Genomic DNA, 24,392 nt, shown 5'->3' with positions numbered 1-24,392 from the left:
CAGTCAATATTTAACTGGACCCTGACTTTTGTGTGAAAAATGAAAATTGTATTCTAAAGCGAATATATTCATCACTTAGGGACATAGACCAGAGAAGTTGATAATATATCCAAGAGGTTGACCTTTAAATTGATACCAATTGTATTGTTGTATGTACTCGGATATGGGAGTTACACGTAAATATTTACAGGTGTTTATATATTCAAATATTATTTGGTAACTCATTACCTAGAGAGGGGAAATATAGCGCTGATCGCTTTGAAATTTTCCATGAGGATCCAGGTATGGCCAAGGACAACGCCTATAATTTTCAGTGATGATCAGATAATAATTTTGGGATGAAGTGGACCGAAAACTTAATTTTTTGTGTTTTTCGAGTCGTACATAGGCCACAATTGAAAGCCGAACATCACTGGAAGAAGATCTGTACTGAATATTAGTAATATTTGTTGGCCTTTTCGTGGCACTACATTCTGAGCTTGGGCAATAATTCGCGAATTATCATAGAAATTACGCACTTTGACAGTGATTTATGGTGCAATAATAAGGTGATGTATAAAAACTAAAATTTTTTTTTTTGTCACGACGATCTGTCAAATTTTTTGTAGTAATATTTCACATATTTGGCAACAGTGCACATCGAATTCAAGTAGAAACTACGCACTTTGATAGTCAATTGGAGCGTCAGCAGCGTTAAATGGACTACCTATTTATTGTGCTAAATAACTAGTCCGCTAAAGGAACGATGGGTACTAGATCCGGATCATTCGTTTAACTAGATCTGAAGATTAAAAACATGGTCCAATAATAAGAACGTCCGATAAGGCCAGATGATTTCACCCGAGCTTTCAATTTTGACATAATCATAGGAAAACGTAAACAAAAAACTTGATAGTTTGGAGGATTTTAATCCAAAATTATTGGCAACGATTGCTTCTTACACGTATATCTGGATTGGGTAAAAGCTGCGGCAACAGGGAACTAAGTCATGATGTTTTAAAGCCGATTTAATGCAATGCTTTTTAATGGTCTGTTTTCTTCGGAATAGGCTTTTCATGCTGTCGAGATGTTGATAAGAAAAAGTTAGGTTGCGTGGAAAAAGTTATAAGAAGAAGGAACAAAGCCATCGAAGTGGCTAGTGCTAAATATTCAGGCAATCGAAACGCCGTATGAGAATATTATTGGTAAAAGAAAAAATTGGAGAACATTCGAAAACCCGTGTGTAATTACAAATGATTCAGTCTGCAAACGAAACAGACTGATAAATATGGTGGTACCGACAGGACGGACTGGTTATAGATATGACAGTAGAATAAGATATAGCTTATATAAAGGGACCCACAAATATTCCGTATTTTGGTCATCTTAGGTATGTTTTTCAATTGAACTGGCTGTTATTTGGTATTTTGAATTCTCATTTAGTAGAAAGTCTTTCTACCAAAGGGCAGCCTCCATATAACTGTATCTCCAAAATTTCGATTGGGTGTAATTTTACGTTTTGCATTCTCAATAAGTAGAAAATTTCCTTATTAAAAATTATCTATTTTGATCCAAGCTTCGGTATAGCCGTCGCATTTTTCCACTGAATTGGCTGTAATTTGTCAATCTAGGTTCTGGAGTGGTGGAAAAATATTTTTCAGAAAATTGGCAATGCAGATTCATGCCTTGACATAGTATTTTTTATAAAGGTCCTGCTCAATTTTCGGTATTTTTTAAACTTTAACCGAATTTCCCCAGGGTGAAAAACTTCTATGCAGATGTTTTTTGATGTAGGCTCATGTTATAAGTAGTCTTTCCCACTTAAGTAGCTGTAATATGCCATTCTACGTTGTAGAGGGTATAAAATATATTTCCAGATATGTTCATGGCTTAAAATAGCTTCATATAAAGGTCCTGCTCCATTTTCGGTATTTTTAAGACTTTAGGCACATATTTTTACCGAAGTGACTGTAAGTGGGCATTCCGGATACTCGAAGAGGGAAACACATATTCAATGAATAATTTCGATATAGGTTAATCTTTTTCGACGCATTTCGGTTCTTGGTAAAAATATTTGCAGAAAATTGTCAATATAGGTCCCCCCAAATGAAATCGGACCAAATTATATATGGTAGCTATATCTAAATCAATAATAATACGCTATGCCCAAATTCGAGTAAATCGAAGGAAACATAGGGGCTTTGGAGCACCATTTACATAACATCGGACAGAAATATATATGAGAGCTACATCTAAATCTGAACCGATTTTCACGGAACACGTGATTAGAGGCTCAATACGGTTCCAAATTTCGTCTTAATCGGACAAACATTGTAAGTAAGTCCACCATTTGCTTACAATCGGACGAACATATATATGGGAGCTATATCTGAACAAATATTAACGAAACTTTGCACACATCATTCTAGGCTCTATTTAATGCGATACGCGCAATTTCGACTAAATCGAAAGAAATATAGGTGCTTTGGTGCACCATTTACATAAAATCGAACGAATATATATGGAACTATATCTAAATCTGAACCGATTTTAACGAAATCTAACACACGTGATTAGAGACTCAATACGGTATGATATTCTAAATTTTCGTCTTAATCGGAGACACCTTGGATGTTTAGCTCACCATTTACATAAAATCGGATGAGCACATATATGGTAACTAGAACTAAATCGGAACCGATTTCAACGAAACTTAACACCTGACATTGTAGACTCAATTCAGTATGAGTAAAATAAAAAAATGTTCGTATATAGGTCCATGTTCTGATTTAGTCCACACCAAATAATGGACCCGCCCATTTTAAGTAATTTTATGTCCGCTATGCAAAAATCCCCCTCTTTTTTATGTATGTTGATGGTCCTTGTCTGATTATCCCACCAATTTTAAATTTAGGGCGATATCTGGACACAGCTTCCATATAAAGGTTCCGCTTCATTTTAGATATAGTTCTTGGCGAATTTTCCAAAACGAATTAATTGGCATTTCGGGTTCTTTAGGAACTTTCAGTGCCACAAATATGGTGAAGGATATTAAAATGTCTGTCGAAGTTAACAATTTTTATAAATTTTTAAATAAATAAAAATTTCCCCATGTTCGGATTGTCTTTCACGAAAATCAATGCTTTATTTCCGCTACAAAAAAGTCGTATTTGTCTATTTTTTTTTTCAAAATAATAAAAATTATTAACTTGTAATATTTCCTTCTTTCTTCTTCTTCTTCTCTAATTTGCAATTATTTCACTCTTGATTATCTTGTGGTTGGTTGTTGTTTTTGTTGTTGTTGTATTAAATTGGTGGTTTTTGTTATCGTATAGCTGCACGGTATGATGATGATGGCACCATCATCTAAAAACGAAATTTATGGGCTCACACTCCTCACATCATATTCTCTAAGGTCGGTCGGTCGTTCGGATTCTTATCATCCTTGGAAATCATCATCGTGTCATAAATCATTTGGCTAATTGCATTTGGCCAAATTCCTTTGGGGAGTATTTAGTTTTCTTTCTTGTGTATTTTTTTTATTATTTCTTCTTGTCTTCTGGTTTCAATTAAAGAATTTATGGCAGGATTATTTTTTTATGTGTGTGTGTGTTTTTTTTTTATTTTACACTATTTTATTACCAATTTGTAACGGGTGTTGTTGTTTATTATTATTTTAATTTTTAAATCTAAAACATTTTGAGTCAATTACTTTTGAATACAAAATTCAACAAAAATAAAATTGAGGACCTAATTAATTAGTTGTTGTAACTGGTGTATGAGCTCTCTTTTTATTTCGTGTTGTTGTTGTTACTAATTTTGTTGTCAATTTTTATTTTTGTTTCATTTTTTTTTTAATTTTAGTTTTACTTACTTTAAGTAACAAGTTTTTTTTTATTAAAGGGTTTTTGTTGTTGTTGTTCTGCTTCTTCTTTTTAAAGGGTTGTTTGTTTTTGTTTTCATTAATAATTACTAATAAATTGTTGTTGTTTCTAAGTTTGTTGTTGTTATTATTCTCCTTAAAGATCTATTAAAGAAACGGTATTGCGATTGTTTCGTATATCATAATCGGCAGCAGCCGGTCATCAAAGGTCATTATCGAACATTTGTAGCGATCTTGTAACTAGATCATCCTTAAGGCATGCCTCCAGGAATTCTTCGATTGTTATAATACCATCTTGATTTAAATCCAATTTGCGGAAGACTCGATCGACCTGTAAAAGGAAAAGAGGAAATAATGAATTAAAATAATTTAAGGAGAGATTACATTTTATTTTCGTAATAAGTAAAAAACTTCGAGACGTTAATTGTGTCCTGGCGGAGTTTTAAAATTCTATACATCGGGCAATGCCATTGTAAATTGTCTCCTAATAAAAAAAGTCGCAACTCGAATGCAATTTTTTAAATTTGGCATCATTCCAAGTGTCATTGTTTGACATTTGAGTAATTGTTATTGTTTGTTGGTAGAAGGTGCGAGCTTTGTAAAAATGGAGCGCTACACGAATGAACAACGCATTCGCATTGTTAAACATGAAAATTCTGATTTTGCCGATAAAATCACCGATATTCATCTTGATGGCTTCGCAAATAGGCAGAATTGTCGCAATTAGGACGAGGAAAATCTTCAAGTGATTTAGGAGAAGCAAATGCATCATCAATGTGTGACTGTTTGGTGTGGTTTTTGGGCTGGAGAAATCATTATACCCTACACAACTATGTTGTCAGGGTATTATAGCTTTGTGTAGCCCCAAAAGTTTGTAACGCCGCGAAATATTGGTCCTAGACCCACCTTTAAGTATACCGATCGTCATATCTCGACTAGCTGAGTCGATCTAGACATGTGTGTCCGTCCGTCTGTCCATTATAATTTGTAAACACGATACAGGCCACAGTTATGGACCAATCTTAAGGAAATTTTGCATGTAGACCCCTATTGTTTTTGGAAAAGATCGGTTAATATTTAGGGGATGAAATGGACCAAAAACTTTATTTTTGTCGGTTTTTCTGGTCGCTCCAGAGGCCGCAATTATGACCCAAACACCACGAATTTTTGCATGGAGAAGGGGATCGGGCCAAAGAATAAGAATGCCTGTTTTAATAAAGATCTGTCAATATTTAGCGGGTCAAATGGACCCTAATTTTTGTGTGAAAAATGACAAAAATTGTATTCTATAGCGTATATATTTACCAATGAAGGACATAGACCCGAGACGTTGATAGTATATTCAAGAGGAGTGGTTGACCTTTAAATTGATACCAATTATATAGTCGTAGGTATTCGGATGCGGGAGTTACACTTACATTTTTACAGGTGCTTACGTATTCATATATTATATATTATTACCACACTGTAGGCCGGAAATATAGCGCTGATCGCTTTGAAATGTTCCATGAGGTTCCAGTTATGGTCAATGACAACGCCTAAAATGTTAGGTGATGATCAGATAATAATTTTTCGGATGGAGTGGACCGAAAACTTAATTATTTGTACTTTTCGAGTCGAAAGCCGAACATCACAACACAACCCACGGCGAAGGGAATCTGGACAAGTCATTAGAGGGCGGTACTGATTATTAGTAACATTTGCTGACCTTTAGCCAGACAAAAGTGTGCAAATATCTCGAAATATTGCCCAATCTCAGAATATAGAACCGCAGAAAGTTAGCTTTTCATGGAAGTTGTGTACGGTATCGTATGGTCGGCCCCGTCCGACTATACTGCTCCGCTCACTGGTGGGACCTTGTTTTTATGGAAATGAACCAAGCCAAGCGCAAAAAGACAAAATGCGACCAAACCCTCCAATGAACAGAAATAGGGCGTGTTGATGAGATATTAAAACACAACCGTTTCTTTCGATTGTGATTTATTTGTGAAATATTCCCACTTAAGAACTACTTAACTAATTTAACTTTGTTTACATCAAATGAGCGCACCAATTTCTTTGTGTGTGGACTTCTTTTGATTCTTCATTATCAGCGCGCATACACAGAGTAAATTAAGTCCCTTCAATGACAAAAAACTGCTAAAACCTTGAAAACCCCTAATATGGGATTGGGACCTTTTATGTTGGACCCGGAATGCCACTTCGGTTAGAAAATGCATCTAAAACCTTCAAATGCATCTATAACAAAACGATTGATCGATATATCCTATATAAACTACCAATCGCACATAGGATGTTAGGTATTGCAATGAATCTGCGAGATTTCAAATCTATATATTAAATATTGAGAACAAGGGAGATGAGCTATATAACAATCTACCCTCATATTTCTCACAAATTGACTTTATTCTAGAGAGTTCAGCTCATTTTTATCTTTTATCTTGACATTATAGGTAGTGCTGCTGTTCGACCGTACATCCTAATATTTTTACATTTACCACAATTGGTCTGTTCCAGTACTTTTTTAATAGTAAATCTAGTAAAAGGGAGACATTTCAAAATCACTTTCAGAGTATAAAATAATTTGAAAAGTTCGGGAACGCAAATTTAGTAAATATGCCAAAATTAGATGGCAATACTTCAAAATCAACATAACAGCCAATCAAAAGTTGGCATTTCTGTTTACCATTTTTACCCGGACAAATTTTTCGAGTAAAAATTTTACAAAGAGAACGCCATTTTGTTTTGTGTTCTCTTAAATTTGGTTCAATGTTTGACTAGTTTTGTGGGTTCAGGAACGGTTTTCGTGTAAAAAGTGGCAAAACTTGTAAAAATAGTAGATTCTTTTAGGTTCTGGAACGGAACAAATGCTTCAAAAGTATTCTCACAATGCCCATTTATTTTCACATTATGACCCTGATAAACTTCAACAGTTTCCCCTACCTTTAATTAGTCTGTGTTCAGAAATCTATCCACAACTCTCACACGAATTAATCGATTGTAAATGCCGTACTCTAAGATATAATCCGGATTTAAGTCGAGACCTTCGTTGATACATGTTTAGAATCCTGTCTGAGAATTAATTATTCCCTTTTGACTAGGCTGATGTCTTCGAGATTTAAATGCTGGAACAATTTATGATAGTAGAGAAAATAGTCTAGAGGTTCCACGCTCCAATTTATTTTCTCCAATTTTCTTCAGGTTGTCGAAAAATAGCCCATATTGAATTAGAAGTTCAATAATACGTAAAGATAAATCTGTTGATTTCGTCAGCGATGACCCAACCCTGTTTGTGTCTGTAACATCTTTGCCTTCCCATCGATATTTTTCCTTGATTACATTTGAGCCTTTGATGGGCTGTTTAAAGGAACGACCAGAAGTCCTCTTAAAATTGCGTATGAAGAAAGCATCGACGTAAGCAGGATTATTTTTGGGTAGGGTAATCAATTGCCTGATATGGTACACGTAGATAGATTGTATATAGTTTGCATTGCGAGGTAGATGTTCCAATGTTTAAATCACTTCCTCAAGATCTATCAATAAGGTCAACCAACAAGCGAAAGTCCGCTGATTTCTTTTCAATTTTAATGTCAAAAAATTTGGACGTTGTTTACGTTTTCATAACGAAAGTCAATTCACAATAATGAATTTTGACAGCAACCTTGAGGATGTTGTATGATCTATTGCACAAGGCACATAAATAAGGTCGCCCAGGGGATCAGCTGGATATCAGCTTCATTTCAAGTTCGCTGTCAAAAACCGTTATTGTGAATTGACTTTCATTATAAAAACGTAAACATAGGCCAATTTTTTGACATTAGACTTGAGAAGAAACAGCTGGCTGACCTTATTAAGAGATCTTGCCATCAGACATAGGTTCCTCATGATAGATTGACCAGCAGAATCTCACTCGTCTAAAGAATACGCCGGGACTTTTTGATTGGCGATAAACCTCGTGATGTTGGGTGGAGAGTGGGCATATATATTTCTTTTTCTTGGAGAGTGAAAATATCAGTTGGGACAATTACGAAGCGATTCCACAATGTTCTCGAGAATGTGAACACCTAAACTGACATTAAAGTATTGAAAAAAAATCAGGGGATTAGCTGTAAATAAGCTGGTCGAATCGAATATGTGAACAAATTCGAAAATATGAACTACCCTGACATTAATTAGTTCACACTAACGAGAGTTCACTAAATGTCATTCATTTAGATTCATTTTTCCAAGAACGACTGAACTAGCCCATTGGTACACGTCAGATATCAATGAATTGAACGATTTCGATAAACAATTGGATTACATGACCTAGGTGAAGGAGGACACAAACGAAAACCTGAAGAAAAAGGAACTAGATGAACCGAAGAATCGGACCAAGTATTGATAGTTCCTCTTGAAAAAGTCGATTCTAGAACGACCCTACTCTTTCGTGTGTGTTTGATGGTCAAAGGTCCATTTTCCACTGAACACTATCCACTGCAGATAGTGTTAACTGTCAAAGTGAATACTTTCTACTGGAATTTAACGTGCAATATTGCCAACCACCAGAAATTTTACTAGATACAATTTGACACATGGTGGAATAAAAAACAGATGTTTTTGTTTTGATATATCACCTTATTATTGCATCGTCTTATTATTGCATAAAACTGTCTACTATCTTTAGATTAGCATGGAACAATAAATAGGCTGACTCACCGACTACTTGAATTCGAGATGCAATGTTGCCAACCACGAGAGATTTTTCTAGATAATATTTGACAGATGGTGGAATAAAAAACATATGTTTTTGTTTTGAAACATCACCCTATTATTGCATCATGTATATTACGAATCATGATGCAATAATAAGGTGATGCATCAAAACAAAAACCTTTGTTTTTGTCTCGATCATCTGTCAAATTTGTCCATTATAATATTTCTCATGGTTGGCAACACTGCACATCGAATTCAAGTAAAAATTACCCACTTTGACAGTTTATCAAGACATCAGCTGCGCTAATTGGACTACCTATTCATTTTGCCATGTTACGAATTTTATAAATATGCGTTTAGACTACATTTGTTGTTCTAAATTTTAGTAATATTTATTACAAATTTAAACAAATTTTAATTTTTTCAGCAGATGTCATAAATTTGTTACCCAAATATTTTGAATTTCAACCAATTTTGAAGTGAAAGGCGCCGTTATTTTGGGACTTTTATGAAAGAGTTGCATTTTTCGTGCAAAAGTAGGATTGTATCTGAAATTATCTCGATATATCCCAGCAAATCGAGATATTGCATTTAATTTTATATCGAGGTGAAATCTCTAGTCTAAACGCACTCAAAGGTTATAAAATTCGTTATAGGAGAACCAAAAGGATTTATAGCTCAACTTTGTATTTATTATATTCTCGTAAGATGTCGCCACAAAACACATCGACACATTTCACCTATTCGTCGACTATGAAGCCGCATTCTACAGCCCTATCCGTTCAGAGGGGTTTAAAGCCAAGCGTTCGGCATTCCTGCAAAATTAATACGGCTATGCATACTGCGCTGATATCGATATAATGAGTCGAACATTGCGAGCGGTAACACCTTTGAACAAATCGAGAAGGAGTGTGTCTGGCAGAAAGTGGCGAGAAGTCCAAGCTGATGATATCAACGCGCAAAACGTCCAGTGGAATCGGACCAACTGTGGAACTTGAGAACTACAGCTTCGAGGTAGTCAAAGATTTTATATACCTTGGTACCGCCATAAAAAAAAAACTACTACCAACAGAAGGTCTAAGTAAGCAATGTAAGAATTAGGCCACCTCTCGTCAGACCAAACACACACTCTACAAAACGCTGATACTTGGAGAGTTAAAGAGGAAAATTCTCCGAAAGATATATGGGCCGATTTGCGTCGACAGTGTATATCACCGTTGAATGAACCATGAGTTGTACCATCTATTCTCGGTCATCGTCATAGTCAGACGTATCGAAGATGACCTAGCCAACGCAGTCGCTGGCTAGATCATGTTGTGAGAATGGATGAGGTGTCCTAGCTCAAAAGCCATATAAGAGTCCAAACGCAACCAGAGTGTCAGGAGTCAGCGGCATACTTTTTCGCCGGCGTGAAAACCAAACGAAAGAGTTCGCGGCTAGAGGCACAAAATGCAATGCTCTTCCAAATTTCTTCCTTTTATATTGTGTTTTTGTAATCAGGAAATTCCAAGTTATACAAAATGTCGTATTTTTAATTTTCTCGATCAATTTTTCTTCCATTTTATTGTTAATTCGTTAAAAATCGTCCACAATCTTTGAAAATATTTGTTTTTTTTTAACAGCATTGTCATAAGCTTTGATATAAATTTCCATTGAAATGTTGGTAGCACTGCTGATTTTTACCTAAAATATGGCAACTCAATTGAGAGCAACAGAGAAAATTTGAGTACAGTATACCCCGCTTAATTACCTCAGTGAAAATTTCAAGATTTTTGAGTAATTATCCGTGGAAGGTAATTAAGCGAGCACGGTTAATTACCTCGCTAGGGTAATTATCCGTGGACCCCGGTTAAATACCCAGCAAGGGTAAAACGGCATGTACATTAGAACTATTTACCGGGTTAACCTACTTTATGAGGATTTATTTGACATGTGTGCAAAGGAATTGGCAATTGAAACCCATTGGGTTAACGAAATCAGGTTAAATGTAAACGTACTGAGATATTAACTGGAGCTTTAGTTTGATAGACAAAAATGTATTTCTGGGAGACATTTCACGAAAACTTTCAAAACAATAGATTTTATGTGCACATGTGTGGCAAGTGCACTAGCAAATGTAAGCCATTTTAAGTGAAGTAGCCAGATTTAAAAAAAATACATTGGGTAATTACATGGGTTAGATTTAAAGGTACGGTTACTTTGGGGTAGGTTATTTAGGGGCAAATAAATGAAATGGGTAATTAATCGTGCAATTTTGTAAGGGATTGTACTGAAAATAACTGGGTATTCTGAAATCGGACTAATTAACCGCGGAAGGTAATTAAACGGGGAATACTGTATGACACTGAGCAAAAATGAATAAAATCTATTCTAGCGTCAAGCCGCTAGACGCGAATGTCAGCCGTCGGGATTTCTCGTTGCCAATAAGAAACACACGGTAAACGACTGTCGCTGACTCTAGACTCTCTGGTTGCGTTTAGACTTTAAAAGCGAACCAACTGATGGTTCACGTAGAAGAGGAAAATCACGTCTTCGATGGAAAGATCAAGTGGAAGAGAACATCTCAAAACATGGTCTTTCAAATTGAACGAGTTGAGCAAAAGACCGTCGCGCCTGGAAAGTTTTTTAAGTTCGGCTTAGGAACAAATGTTCTGTCACAAGCCAGCTAAGTAAGATATCGCTAATGCTAATCTGTTCGCACATAAATCCAAAACCTTTGTATGCTCACTTAATGAACTCCAATTCAATACATCTTTAATTTCAATATTGAAAAATTGCATTAAATATCGTAATTAACATCCTTTTCACTCACCTGATCTCTTGCTTTTCGGTCATCCTCTGGCTGGTGTGCTCTTCGACCCATCAGCTCATGAATGGCCATAATTATTTCACTTAGCTCCGAACGACTGATGCGTCCGTCACCATTTAAGTCGTACAATTTAAATGTCCAGCGGAGACGTTCATAAACCGAACCTCTTAATAATGTGGACAACGTAACCAATAAATCCTGGACCAGCAGCAGAAAAAAACAAAACAAGAGGACAATTAATGTCAAAATTAATATGAATTGTAAATTTCTATAAAAAATAGCAACAAAAAAAGGAAATATTGTATTACCCGAAAACTTATGGCACCATTGCAGTTAACATCGAATGCTTTGAACACATAATGAGCGTATAAACTTGAATCTATAAAAAAATGGGGAGAATTTAAAGGAGGAAAAAGAGATGTGATAAAAAATACGTTAAACGTTAGAAAAGGAAAAAATATGTTTGGTTTTTTGCTCTTAAACATTGTTGAAAGATAGATAAAGCATGAACCGCCAGCACCACTCACTTCGTGGCTGGCTGTTGGCCCATTCCCGAAAAAATGATGTTCTTTAAATTGCCAACAGCCAACCAGCCGAAGAGCTATTGCCAAAAAAAATAAACCAAAACAAAAAACATGGGGGAGACACATTTTTCCGTTTGGCAAATATTTTAAATGGTTTTCTGTTCTGGTCGGAATTTTTGTTGTTGGGTCCTTTTTTTTGTTCGTATAGGGTAAAAGAGCAAAGAGCCATAAAATCGTCATATTATTGTGTTTTTATGATGATTTACTTACTGCCATGTGGAAAAAATTTTGCATAAATATCCTTGAAACAGTCTTCGTGTACCACACCTTCAGGACATTCCTAAAAAGAAAAAAACACACACAGAATAAAAAAGGAGGAACAAATACACAAGAAGTCATACAAGTGTAAAAACTGTTGTTCTTCTAGTTTGTAGTTTTATATACTCTACACTATGACGAGGTTAAAGGTTAACCGTCTAAATGGCATAGCCGAACGGAACGGAACCAAAAAGCGAAGAAAATATAACGTGAGAAATCAAACAAGACAAGAAACACTAAAAATGCATTAAAGTTTCCTTTATCGTATCGTATTTGACTTGCATATTAAATAATAATCACTGACACATGGTCTGCCGACCATGCTAGTAGGTCAAATGGCGGGAGTTTTTTTAAGGTTAAAGGTATGGGTGTTTTACAAAAAAAAAAAAAGAGAATTGTGGTTTCTTTGAAGGGAGGATATCACGTGGCAAGGGCCTGAATGTCTTTATGATAATGAGGTGACACTATTTATCTATGACTAGCATATACCCGCTACTTCGTCAGCGAATGTGGGGAGTATTTAAAACCCAATACCAACCAATATTAACACTTTTAAAACCGTTTAGTACCAATGTTCTCTTATAGTACTCAACCCTACACACAAATTCTGACCGCAAAATAAATCAAGCACTATACAAAATTTGGTGTCATTTAGTTAAATTTCCAAATTTCAAATATAGCTTCACCCAAATCCAAATTAAGTACCAGTTAGTAAACATAAATATATAAATTGCCATAACTTCCTACATTAACATACGAATTTCCAACACTTCCCACATACCCCAATCTTAATTTCAAATTTCAGGATTCTATCGGTTCACCTAAACATAGGTACAAATTTGCATTACTACCTACATCATGCAATCCAATGAAAATCTTATTACTCAATTTCAAGATTTCAGCTCTATCGGTTAACTTTTAATCCAAACTGTGCCAAATCTAGTGCCATTTAGTACACATTAGTAGACATTTCCAAAATTTCCTACATACCCCATTCGAACCCCCCAACAGTGATCCTAACCACCATTTGGTACCATTTAGTAAACATTATTACGAATGTCCAAAACTTTCTACATAGTCCAATACTACACCCCGACAGTGATCCTAACTTCAAATTTCAAGATTCTAGCTCTATCGGTTTACTCAAATCCACATTTGGTACTATTTTGAAACTGTAACCCAAACTGTAACCCTAACTCCAAAATTCAGGATTCCAGCTGTATTGGTGCACCAAAAATTTAAATTGTACAAAATTTAGTACACATTTGTACGAATTTTTAAAACTTCCTACATACCCCAATCCTACACCCCCACAATGATCCTAAATCCAATTTTCAAGATACCAATTCTATCGGTTCGCCCACAATTCAAACTGTACAAAATTTAGTACAAAGTAATACAAAATTTCAACACTTCCTACATACCCCGGTCCTACACCCCCACAGTGATGCTAAATCCATGTTTTAGGATTCAAACTCTATCAGTTCACTCACAATTCAAATTGTACCAAATTTAGTAGACAGTAGTACTAATTCCCAAACTTCTTGCATACCCCAATCCTACCCCCCACACTGATCCTAAATCCAAGTTTCAGGATTCCAATTCCATCGGTTCACCCACAATTAAAATTGTACCAAATTTAGTACACATTAGTACAAATTTTTAAAACTCCCTACATATCTCAATCTTAAACCTCAACTATGATCCTGACTCCAAATTTCATGATTCTAGCTCAATTGGTTCACCTAAAATTCAAATTGTACCAAATTTAGTACCATTTAGTACGAATTTCAAAAACTTCCAACTTAACCCAAACCAACACCCCCACAGTGCTCCAAAATCTAAATTTCAGGGTTCCAACTCTATCGGTTCACCCAAAATTCAAATTGTACCAAATTTAGTACCATTTAGTACCCATAAGTAACAATGTCTTAAACTGAGTCCTGACCCCAATCCTACACCCCTAAAATGATCCTAACTCCAAATTTCATTGTTTCAGCTCTATCGCTTCACCCAAATCCAAATTGTACCAATTATAGTACGTTTTAGTACTTTTCGTACACATAAGTAACAAATTTCCAAAACTACGTACATATCACAATCCTATACTCCGACGGTAATGTTACTTTCAATTTTCAGGATTCTAGCTCCATTTGTACCTCCAAATCAAATTTGTACCAAATATAGTACCATATAGTACTTTTCGTACACATGAGTACACGGTTTCAAAACCATCTCCTTATATCGACCCTACTTCCCAACCATAATTCGCATTCCAAATTTCAAGTTTTTAGCTCTATCCGTTCTCATGCTACAGAATTGTACCAAATTTAGTACATTTTCGTACAATTTCGGATAGTTGTAGTTCGAATTTCCAAAAACCCTTTGGTACATCTATCCTACACTCCATCAGTGACCCTCAATCCAAATTTCAGAGTTCTAGCTCTACTGGTTCGCCAAATACAAATGATATCATATTTAGTACTTTTTAGTACTTTTCGTACCCTTCTAGTACGAATTTCCAAAAACCCAGCCTTATCTGTCACATTTGGGCCAAGAGTGATCCTCACCAAAAATTTCAAGATTCTAGCTTCAGCCGTTTCGTCTGGGCGTTGATGAATCGTTAAATCAGTCAGTCAGTCAATCACTTTACTCTTTTATTAGTATAGATGTAGGCAATAAAACGGTCAATTTATTCGGAGAAGTAATGGTAGATTTAGCCGAAGTTCTATGGATACAAAGACTATAATATCAGTACTAGGAACGCTTTCTGGAAACTATCAAAAATGTCTACTAAAATTGGCTTTGACTAAAAAGTCGACTTTTCGTTTTTGTCAAACCTGTTTAAAATCGATTTTCGACTTAACCGACTAAAAATAATTTTTTTTTATATAAATTGTAGTCAACGGATAATATAAAGTTCTGCAATGTTTAATTTTAAGCAATTTTGGCTTTTTGATAATATACCATATTTTTATGAAGAAAATCGAATATTGATCTTGAAAAGTTGACTTCGATTATTTAGACTAGTCGAAAGTATTAGTCGAAACTCGATTTTATTATCCCTACTTATAATACATAAGTATAATAAATAAATTGCTTTTGCATAGAGGAGAGAGAATTTAGTTAAACAGGGATCTATTTCTAATATAACGCCCATTGATAGGCATATACATTGTTCCTTAGACTCTGGTCAGTAATCGGATTGGAACAAAATCTCGGTATCAATGCTGAAGAAATTACTTCAACTATCAGGATATTCTATCAGCTAGAATAAAAGTTCAAAAAGGAACTAGTTGCACTAGAGGAAAAAGGAACGACTATAGCACAATAAACTAGATGAACCAAAGGACCGGACCGAGTACCGATCTTCACTGAAAATATCGATTGAAGTATGTCTAACAAAGTGGTTCTTTTTAGATCACTAAAAGAGCAAACGAAAATAATCGTTCATTTTAGTTCAAATGTGAACTGTTAACTGACCTAGTTCGATTTGTTTTGAACATACTCTTCCAAGAACGAAAACTATTAAATGAACGATTCGGTGAGGGAGGAACTATTAAATGAACGAACTAACAAAAATGATGGCTAAATAAAAGAGCTTAATTGCGAACGATTGAACTAGAAGATCGACCTAGTTCACTCAAAAGAGTTGAACTATAAACAGCGTTCAGCTCACTGAACTAGATGGAACAACTCAAGTTCTTTCGGTTTGCTCCGTGAAATAAATTAGGGCACTCGTTTAGTTCCACAGTCTTTCTGCTGGAAAAGTAATACGAGATGCAAAACGGTGAACAGAAATGACACTCTGTACACCAGACAACAGATGTTACTCACCTACCCCGATGACATTGGTCGAACATTGCCAGCGGTGATTGTATCAACGCGCATGACATCCAGTACATTCGGACCAACTGTGGAACTTGAAAGCTATAGCAGATATAGCATATAGTCAGATATTTCGACTACCTCGGCACCATCATAAATAAAACAAATGACATCAGTTTTGAGATTCAGAAAAGTGTAGTGTTAGTCAAGGTGTAGAAACAAGGTCTCCAAGGCCAGACCCAACTCACATTCTACAAGACGCTGATACCGCCCGTGCTGATGTATGGATCAGAAGCATGAGTAATTGCGCGAACAGATGGGGCACCACTTGCAGTGTTTGAGAGAAAAATTCTCCGAAAGATCTAAGGGCCGATCTGCGTCGAATGAACCACGAACTTTACTACTTATACACGGAATGGATTGTATGAATGGATGAGGATGCCCCAGTTCAAAAGCTATAAAAAGCTAAGCGCAAAAGGGGAAGACCACGAATTGGATGGAAAGATGAAGTGTAGGATGATATATCAAAGGATGTAAGACCGGGCACAATATCGACGGGCATAGAAATCGTTTTTAAATTCCGCTTATGGAACAAATGTTCCGTCTCGATCCAGATTATTAAGTAAGAGCAGAAAATCTAAATAAACGATTTGGTTCAAAAGGAAATAGATGCATGAGAGCAAAATGGAGGGAGAAATGACTTTGGTTATTTTTCATATTCCTATACCCATTGGTTTCATTTTCCCATCGAACTTGTTGGTACTGAATGACGTTGGACACATTCTTCATCGGTTATATGAACAAGATTCCAGGGTATCTATCATAGCATCATGGGCGCCGAATGTAGAATCCCCTGTAAGGAAACCATACAGATCCCTTTTCTTAACGAATGTGAAACTGTCGAGATAAAATTATAATGAAGTCCGCCGTCCGACGGTGGATAAAAAGGCTTTAGGAGGTGTACGCACACCAAAGGAGTTCCATATACCAGCCTGAAGGAGAACAACACGATAAAATGACCGCTACTGGCAACGATCGAGGAAGGGATCGGGCCTCCGTAGAGATGAAATTAGCATTGAATTTTAGGAGTTTGAACTATGCTCGAGATATTACCATATTAAATCTGCAAAAGATACATTGTGTCTGGGTTTTTGATAAATCTAAGGAATTGTAAAGAGAAATCTCAAGCATAGAAGGCAAGAGTAAGTTTCAACAAGAAACTATAAGATGTCCTGATGACAGCTGAAGATGTCAATATTAGCATTGAAAGTTCTAGTCATTACACGCTGATTTTCAATAGGATTTGAAGGCAAAGGATGAAGAGACTGACCTAGAAAATCAAGCATAAGTCGGAATTTAGTCAGAAGAGAAAGTGGAGCGTGTGGAAGTCGACCCGCCGAACAACCGAGATGTAATGAATAAAAAGACAGGGAAGGCAAATAAGAGGTCTGGCATAAACAGATTTTGAATAATTTGTTAAGAATGATACGCCGAAAATGTGGGTAAACAAGATTTCCGGGACAAATTTAAGGGTAATTTTCTTCAAAGCTCGAAGGCTAATTCCCCAAGGTAACACTGTGTGGCCGGTGTGGCAAATCCTTAAAAGGTAAATGTGTTTAAGACAATGAGTTTGGATGAACAGTTGCGGTGAATGGAACGTGGTCTCGGGAAAATATGGCTGAAGGACGGCAATAGGTGTCACACAAGCAACAAAACCATTGCTCTTTTACGAAATATTCTCAGACCCTGATATGTCTCGAAGAGGTGATCACCATTGACCATTGAGATCCTGTGATTTAGAACCTTGCCATGTTGTTCTTATCATGTGAAAGATTAAATCAAATTCCCTTAAACATTTTCCAACCTCCAAAAGATGTTTATATTTTATTTATTATGCAGAGATATTGTGCCCCAAATTAAATCATTTAGTTTCTTTAATGTCAAATCCACAACACATCCTTCACAATGCAATACAAAAAATAAAAAAAACACGCCCAGCTCTCCCTTAACCATCACCACATGTGGTCGTCTTTTTGTCTCTTTCTCGTGATATTTGCAAATTCGTCACATTTTTTTTCTTTTACTTTTGCTGACTGCCGCCTTGACATGGAACACTGCTGCTCCGCATAGAAATGTCAAGATAAACTTTTCTACAATTTCAATTGTTTTCATTTACTTATTCAAGTAGTCGCGTATCTTTCTCGGGTTTTGTGTGTGTTCTTTTTTCGCTGAAATTTTATCGTCCTTTTTTGTTGCACATTTCTTTCGATTTATGCGACATGACATGCATATGCATGCACATATCGAACAGCAAGCAGTTAAGTGTTGGTATGCAAATATTTCTTCAGAAAATATAACTCGTCTAAGTTGCACGTACATGAATCAAATGTATGCGAACTAGCGAGCGAGCGAACGAGCAAGTGAATGTATTATAAAACTGCAAAGTTTTGAATATCAATTCGATGGTAGTTTGGAAAAGAAAAACTTACAACAGTGTCGGGTGGAAATGTTATGGAGAAATACAAGAGAAATGCTATTTAAAAATAGAACTGAGGTGGTATTATGGAAAACCCTTGTTCAAAAATGTAAAAAAATGGATCATGAACTATATATGATTGGGCGCCATTCGTACGTGAAATTCAGTAACCATATAGACTGCGGAGATGCGGCTATCTTTGAGAATACAGGCCGGTGAATCCATAATTTCGATCATTAATTACCTCAAGACTAAGAGGTGACATTCGAAAGCCTCTATAAGTCGTCCGCATACTCCACTGCCGTCTGGGATAAGGCCAGGAGCGGGATTAAGGTTAACAATTAACTAAACACAGTACTATAGGAACCGATAAATAACCGTTATTTACTGGTTATACTAATGCCAAAATACCGACAATATGTTGTCGATTCAATATCTTGGGTGTTACAGAATCAGCCATCCGACTCAACACCTAATGGATAGACATCCACCGCCCAGGTATGCCAGGAAGAATCTTCAAGATCGTGATAGATAGGGTTTAATAAAAGTAGGCAAATGAAATCCCATCTAATGGAACTGCAATCATCGTGCAGGTACTTCAGGAAGGATCATCACCATCTAGGGAAAGAGGACCAGATGTACAAAAGAGAGCCTCTAGATCTTAGGCCTTGTAATTTAGAATTGACTTGTATCCACACTGCAGTTGAGTAAGCAGTTCAAAAAGAATGCAGGGTGGATACAATCCTCGGAGAACACCCGCTCCGGAAAGCAGTAGAAGTGAAAAGCTACCTAGACAATCCAGAGTTTTTTTTTTGTGTAATTAAGATCCGGGTAGTATAGCCGCATTGGGCTTGAATTGATGTCATCGTGCATGCCATCTGTCCCGCATGTTGTAATGGTTCATCATTTCAATTGACCAGTAAAATCTACTAACTTAATACCATCTTCCCTATACAGGTAACCGCCTTTTATGACCTGGAGTTAGGAGTAGAGCCATACGCATCAGGATAAGCCTTTGATAATTTTCTACCCAGCCTCTGGGTAGGCCTTAGATAATTATCCTTAGAAAAAAATATTCTATTGAACCCCAAGCTTAGGATACGCCTTAGAAAAATATTCTACAAAAATCTAAACCTAGGATAGGCCATAAGAAAAAAAATGATCCTTTAAAAAAAATATTTCAGAAAAATTCGAGCCTGGGATAGGACAAAGAGAAATTCGTCTTAAAAAAATCCGGGCTTAAGATAGAACATAGAAAAAATATTCTTCAAAAAATCCACGTCTTGAATAGGTCTGAGACAAAATATTCTACAGAACTCCAACCCTGCTAGTCCTCGAGGGAAATATTCTTTAAAACTCCGCGTCTATATTCTAATAGTCATTGAAGGAAATTCACGCCTATGCTCTGTTGGTCCTTTAAGGAAAATATTATTTAAAAAATCCACGCCTATGCTCTGTTGGTCCTTTAAGGAAAATATTATTTAAAAAATCCACGCCTATGCTCTGTTGGTCCTTTAAGGAAAATATTATTTAAAAAATCCACGCCTAGGCCCTTTTGGTCCTTTAAGGAAAATATTATTTAAAAAATCCACCCCTAGGCTGTTGTGGTCCTTGAAGGAAAATATTCTTTAAAAAATCCACCCCTAGGCTGTTGTGGTCCTTGAAGGAAACTATTCTTTAAAAAATCCACCCCTAGGCTGTTGTGGTCCTTGAAGAAAAAATATTCTTTAAAAAATCCACGCCTAGGCTGTTGTGGTCCTTGAATGAAAATATTCTTTAAAAAATCCACTCCTAGGCCTTGATGGTCCTTGAAGGAAAATATTCTTTAAAAAATCCACGCCTAGGCCTTGATGGTCCTTGAAGGAAAATATTCTTTAAAAAATCCACGCCTAGGCTGTTGTGACCCTTGAAGGAAAAAATTCTTTAAAAAATCCACGCCTAGGCCCTGCTGACCCTTGAAGGAAAATATTCTTTAAAAAATCCACGCCTAGGCCTTGATGGTCCTTGAAGGAAAATATACTTTAAAAAATCCACGCCTAGGCCTTGCTGGTCCTTTAAGGAAAATATTCTTTAAAAAAGCCACGCCTAGCCCCTGCTGCTCCTTTTAGGAAAATATTCTTTAAAAAATCCACGACTAGGATCTGTTGGTCCTTGGAGAAAAATATTCTTTAAAAATCCACGCCTAGGATCTGTTGGTCCTTGGAGAAAAATATTCTTTAAAAAATCCACGCCTAGGATCTGTTGGTCCTTGAAGGAAAATATTCTTCAAAAAATCCACGCCTAGGCCCTGGTGCTCCTTTTAGGAAAATATTCTTTAAAAAAGCCACGCCTAGCCCCTGCTGCTCCTTTTAGGAAAATATTCTTTAAAAAATCCACGCCTAGGATCTGTTGGTCCTTGGAGAAAAATATTCTTTAAAAATCCACGCCTAGGATCTGTTGGTCCTTGGAGAAAAATATTCTTTAAAAAATCCACGCCTAGGATCTGTTGGTCCTTGGAGAAAAATATTCTTTAAAAAATCCACGCCTAGGATCTGTTGGTCCTTGGAGAAAAATATTCTTTAAAAAATCCACGCCTAGGCCTTGATGGTCCTTGAAGGAAAATATTCTTTAAAAAATCCACTCCTAGCCTCTGTTGGTCCTTGAAGGAAAATATTCTTTAAAAAATCCACGCCTAGCCTCTGTTGGTCCTTGAAGGAAAATATTCTTTAAAAAATCCACGCCTAGCCTCTGTTGGTCCTTGAAGGAAAATATTCTTTAAAAAATCCACGCCTAGCCTCTGTTGGTCCTTGAAGGAAAATATTCTTTAAAAAATCCACGCCTAGCCTCTGTTGGTCCTTGAAGGAAAATATTCTTTAAAAAATCCACGCCTAGCCTCTGTTGGTCCTTGAAGGAAAATATTCTTTAAAAAATCCACGCCTAGCCTCTGTTGGTCCTTGAAGGAAAATATTCTTTAAAAAATCCACGCCTAGGCCTTGATGGTCCTTGAAGGAAAATATTCTTCAAAAAATCCACGCCTAGGCCCTGGTGCTCCTTTTAGGAAAATATTCTTTAAAAAAGCCACGCCTAGCCCCTGCTGCTCCTTTTAGGAAAATATTCTTTAAAAAATCCACGCCTAGGATCTGTTGGTCCTTGGAGAAAAATATTCTTTAAAAATCCACGCCTAGGATCTGTTGGTCCTTGGAGAAAAATATTCTTTAAAAAATCCACGCCTAGGCCTTGATGGTCCTTGAAGGAAAATATTCTTTAAAAAATCCACTCCTAGCCTCTGTTGGTCCTTGAAGGAAAATATTCTTTAAAAAATCCACGCCTAGCCTCTGTTGGTCCTTGAAGGAAAATATTCTTTAAAAAATCCACGCCTAGCCTCTGTTGGTCCTTGAAGGAAAATATTCTTTAAAAAATCCACGCCTAGCCTCTGTTGGTCCTTGAAGGAAAATATTCTTTAAAAAATCCACGCCTAGCCTCTGTTGGTCCTTGAAGGAAAATATTCTTTAAAAAATCCACGCCTAGCCTCTGTTGGTCCTTGAAGGAAAATATTCTTTAAAAAATCCACGCCTAGCCTCTGTTGGTCCTTGAAGGAAAATATTCTTTAAAAAATCCACGCCTAGGCCTTGAAGGTCCTTAAAGGAAAATATTCTTTAAAAAAATCCACGACTAGGCCTTGAAGGTCCTTAAAGGAAAATATTCTTTAAAAAAATCCACGACTAGGCCTTGATAGTTCTTGAAGGGAAATATTCTTTAAAAAATCCACGCCTAGGCCTTGATGGTCCTTGAAGGAAAATATTCTTTAAAAAATCCACGCCTAGGCCTTGATGGTCCTTGAAGGAAAATATTCTTTAAAAAATCCACGCCTAGGCCTTGATGGTCCTTGAAGGAAAATATTCTTTAAAAAATCCACGCCTAGGCCTTGATGGTCCTTCAAGGAAAATATTCTTTAAGAAATCCACACCTATTTTAGTCCTTGGAAAAAATACTCTTTAAAAAATACACGCTTATTTTTGTCCTTGAATAAATATTCTTTAAAAAATTCACCCTTAGGATCCTTGAAAAGAATCCATATCTAAGCTCTGACAGTCCTTACAAAAAATCCTCTCATAGTCCTTGGAAAAAATCTGCCCATTAACAAATGTCCTGCTTTCTAAAGGACCTAATAACATTTTAAGTGTATCGTCTCCTTAGCCTAAGTACCTTGTATTTGTTTTTTTGTTATATTGGTTATACGTATCGTCCTGCAAAAACAAAAAAAAACTTACCGTTTTAAATCCTCGATACATAACACGTATTTCCTGTTTTGTAAATTTCGTTTGACGGCACAAATCCTCCAGGGCAACTGGTATTGGTTTAGGCACTCGTGTTGTTTCTAATTCGTAGACAATCTCCTCGATGGGACTTTCGGGTGGTGAAGCCATTTTGCCACGCTAGCTGCAGTTTCAGTGATATGGGGGCAAAGAGAGAGAGAGAGGGAGAGAGAGGGACCAGATCCTAGAGAAAAAATTTTTGCAGTTGTTGTTGGTTGTTTGGCTGCCTGCTTGTGGTTGATTTAGTCCACTTCCTGTTTCCGCTTTGCGTAGTTTTTTCCTCCCTCTAAATCTTCTTTTTCAGTTGTTGATAAATGGGTTTTGTAGAGGGCGTTGGTGTATATGAGGTTGTCGGTGTGTGTGTGTGGGTTTGATAGTGATGATAGTGCGTGGGTAGTTGGCTTTGTTGTAAAAAAGGAAGCTTAGTTTCAAAAGTTTAGTTTTTGGCGGTTTTTAGTATTAGTTTTGGTGTTGTTGTTGTTGTTCTAGTTGCTTTGGTGGTTTTTGGCTGTAGTTGTCTTGTTGTTGTTTTTTTGTTGTTTGCAAAGAAGATTTTAATCTTTGATTTATCGATGCTTAAAATTTATTGGCTTATTTTGTAATTTGCTTGCAGGCTGCGGATTCATCCTTGGGAAATATTCAATTTAATTTCGGTCTTGGATTTAAATATTTTTCTTTTTTTCGAGAATACTAATTCTATGGTGTTCTGACCACCTCCCTTGAGGTCTGTGGACGATGATTGTATTTTTTATTTTTGTTTCAACTTTGTTAGCTGCCCTCTGTTATGGCTCTGGAATTTGCCTTCTATATTTTTTTAGTTCAGTTTTGGTTTTCGGTTAGTTAGTTGGTGGCTGTTTGTTGCAGTTGTTGTCTGGTGTTTGTGTTTTTTGTAAGACAACTTTTTTGTTAACTTTTTGTTTTTGTTGTTGTTGTTTTTAAATTTCTACATCGGTGTACTGCTTTTCCTTGTTTTCTATTTTAGTGTTTCGTTTTTTGTTGCTTTGTTTTTTTTCTGTGGTTGTTTTTTATCCTTGTAAATGTTACAATTCCTTTTTTTCTGGTTTTTAGTTAGTTTTTGTTATGCAGGAAACTTTCTGTAAATAAAAGAATGAAGAAGAAGACAAATAAGAAATGTCGTTAAAGCATAAAAATTACTGGAAATAATTTAATTTTTGTCCAAATAGCCACCCAAAAAATATACGTAGAGAAAAAAAGGAAATACAATAACAACAAGGACATTACTATGGAAATTAGTTGTGTCCTTGGCATGGTATTTAGATGTTGGAAAAGAAGCATACGCTCAAATTGTTTTAATTAACTTAGGAAAGTCGTAGCATGTTTTTTGAAAAAAAAATAAATTGAAATTAAAGTTCTGGGAAAATAGTCCTTAAAAAATCTATTTTCCAGAAATTAAAAAAAAAAACATTTTTATAAAAAATCCATTTTTCCAGAAATTAAAAAAAAATATTTTTATAAAAAATCCATTTTTTCCAGAAATAAAAAAAAAATATTTTTATAAAAAATCCATTTTCTCCAGAAATTAAAAGAATTATTTTTATAAAAAATCCATTTTTTCCAGAAATAA

At 35.9% G+C, this 24,392-nt stretch overlaps 1 protein-coding gene across 1 annotated transcript; it reads right to left on the bottom strand.

Annotated features, from left to right (window-relative positions):
• Positions 1 to 3,942: 3,942 nt before the first annotated feature.
• LOC133332231 (Kv channel-interacting protein 1-like) lies at positions 3,943 to 22,918 on the bottom strand. The gene is made up of 5 exons (XM_061540613.1): positions 22,763 to 22,918; positions 12,161 to 12,230; positions 11,675 to 11,745; positions 11,370 to 11,564; positions 3,943 to 4,193 (listed from the first exon to the last, which is right to left on the bottom strand). Exons 1-5 carry the CDS (start codon positions 22,916 to 22,918, stop codon positions 4,065 to 4,067), a joined length of 621 nt encoding a protein of 206 aa, XP_061396597.1. The 3' UTR covers positions 3,943 to 4,064.
• Positions 22,919 to 24,392: the final 1,474 nt, after the last annotated feature.

The sequence above is a fragment of the Musca vetustissima genome, unplaced genomic scaffold (assembly GCF_032173495.1).
Source record: "Musca vetustissima isolate MV318-11 ecotype Yass unplaced genomic scaffold, APGP_CSIRO_Mvet_v1 utg60862, whole genome shotgun sequence".
NCBI classification, from domain to species: domain Eukaryota; kingdom Metazoa; phylum Arthropoda; class Insecta; order Diptera; family Muscidae; genus Musca; species Musca vetustissima.
The sequence above is the reverse complement of the archived record's forward strand: the minus strand, read 5'-3'. Positions and strand labels throughout refer to the sequence as shown.

What these genes read in the sequence shown, in the direction of transcription:
- LOC133332231 (XM_061540613.1), bottom strand. Translation starts at nt 22,918, where the DNA reads ATGGCTTCACCACCCGAAAGTCCCATCGAGGAGATTGTCTACGAATTA. An exon ending in TGTATCGAGGATTTAAAACG is followed by an intron (nt 12,231 to 22,762) that starts GTAAGTTTTTTT and finishes TTTTCTTTTTAG; the next exon opens with GAATGTCCTGAAGGTGTGGT. An exon ending in ATGGTGCCATAAGTTTTCGG is followed by an intron (nt 11,565 to 11,674) that starts GTAATACAATAT and finishes CTGCTGGTCCAG; the next exon opens with GATTTATTGGTTACGTTGTC.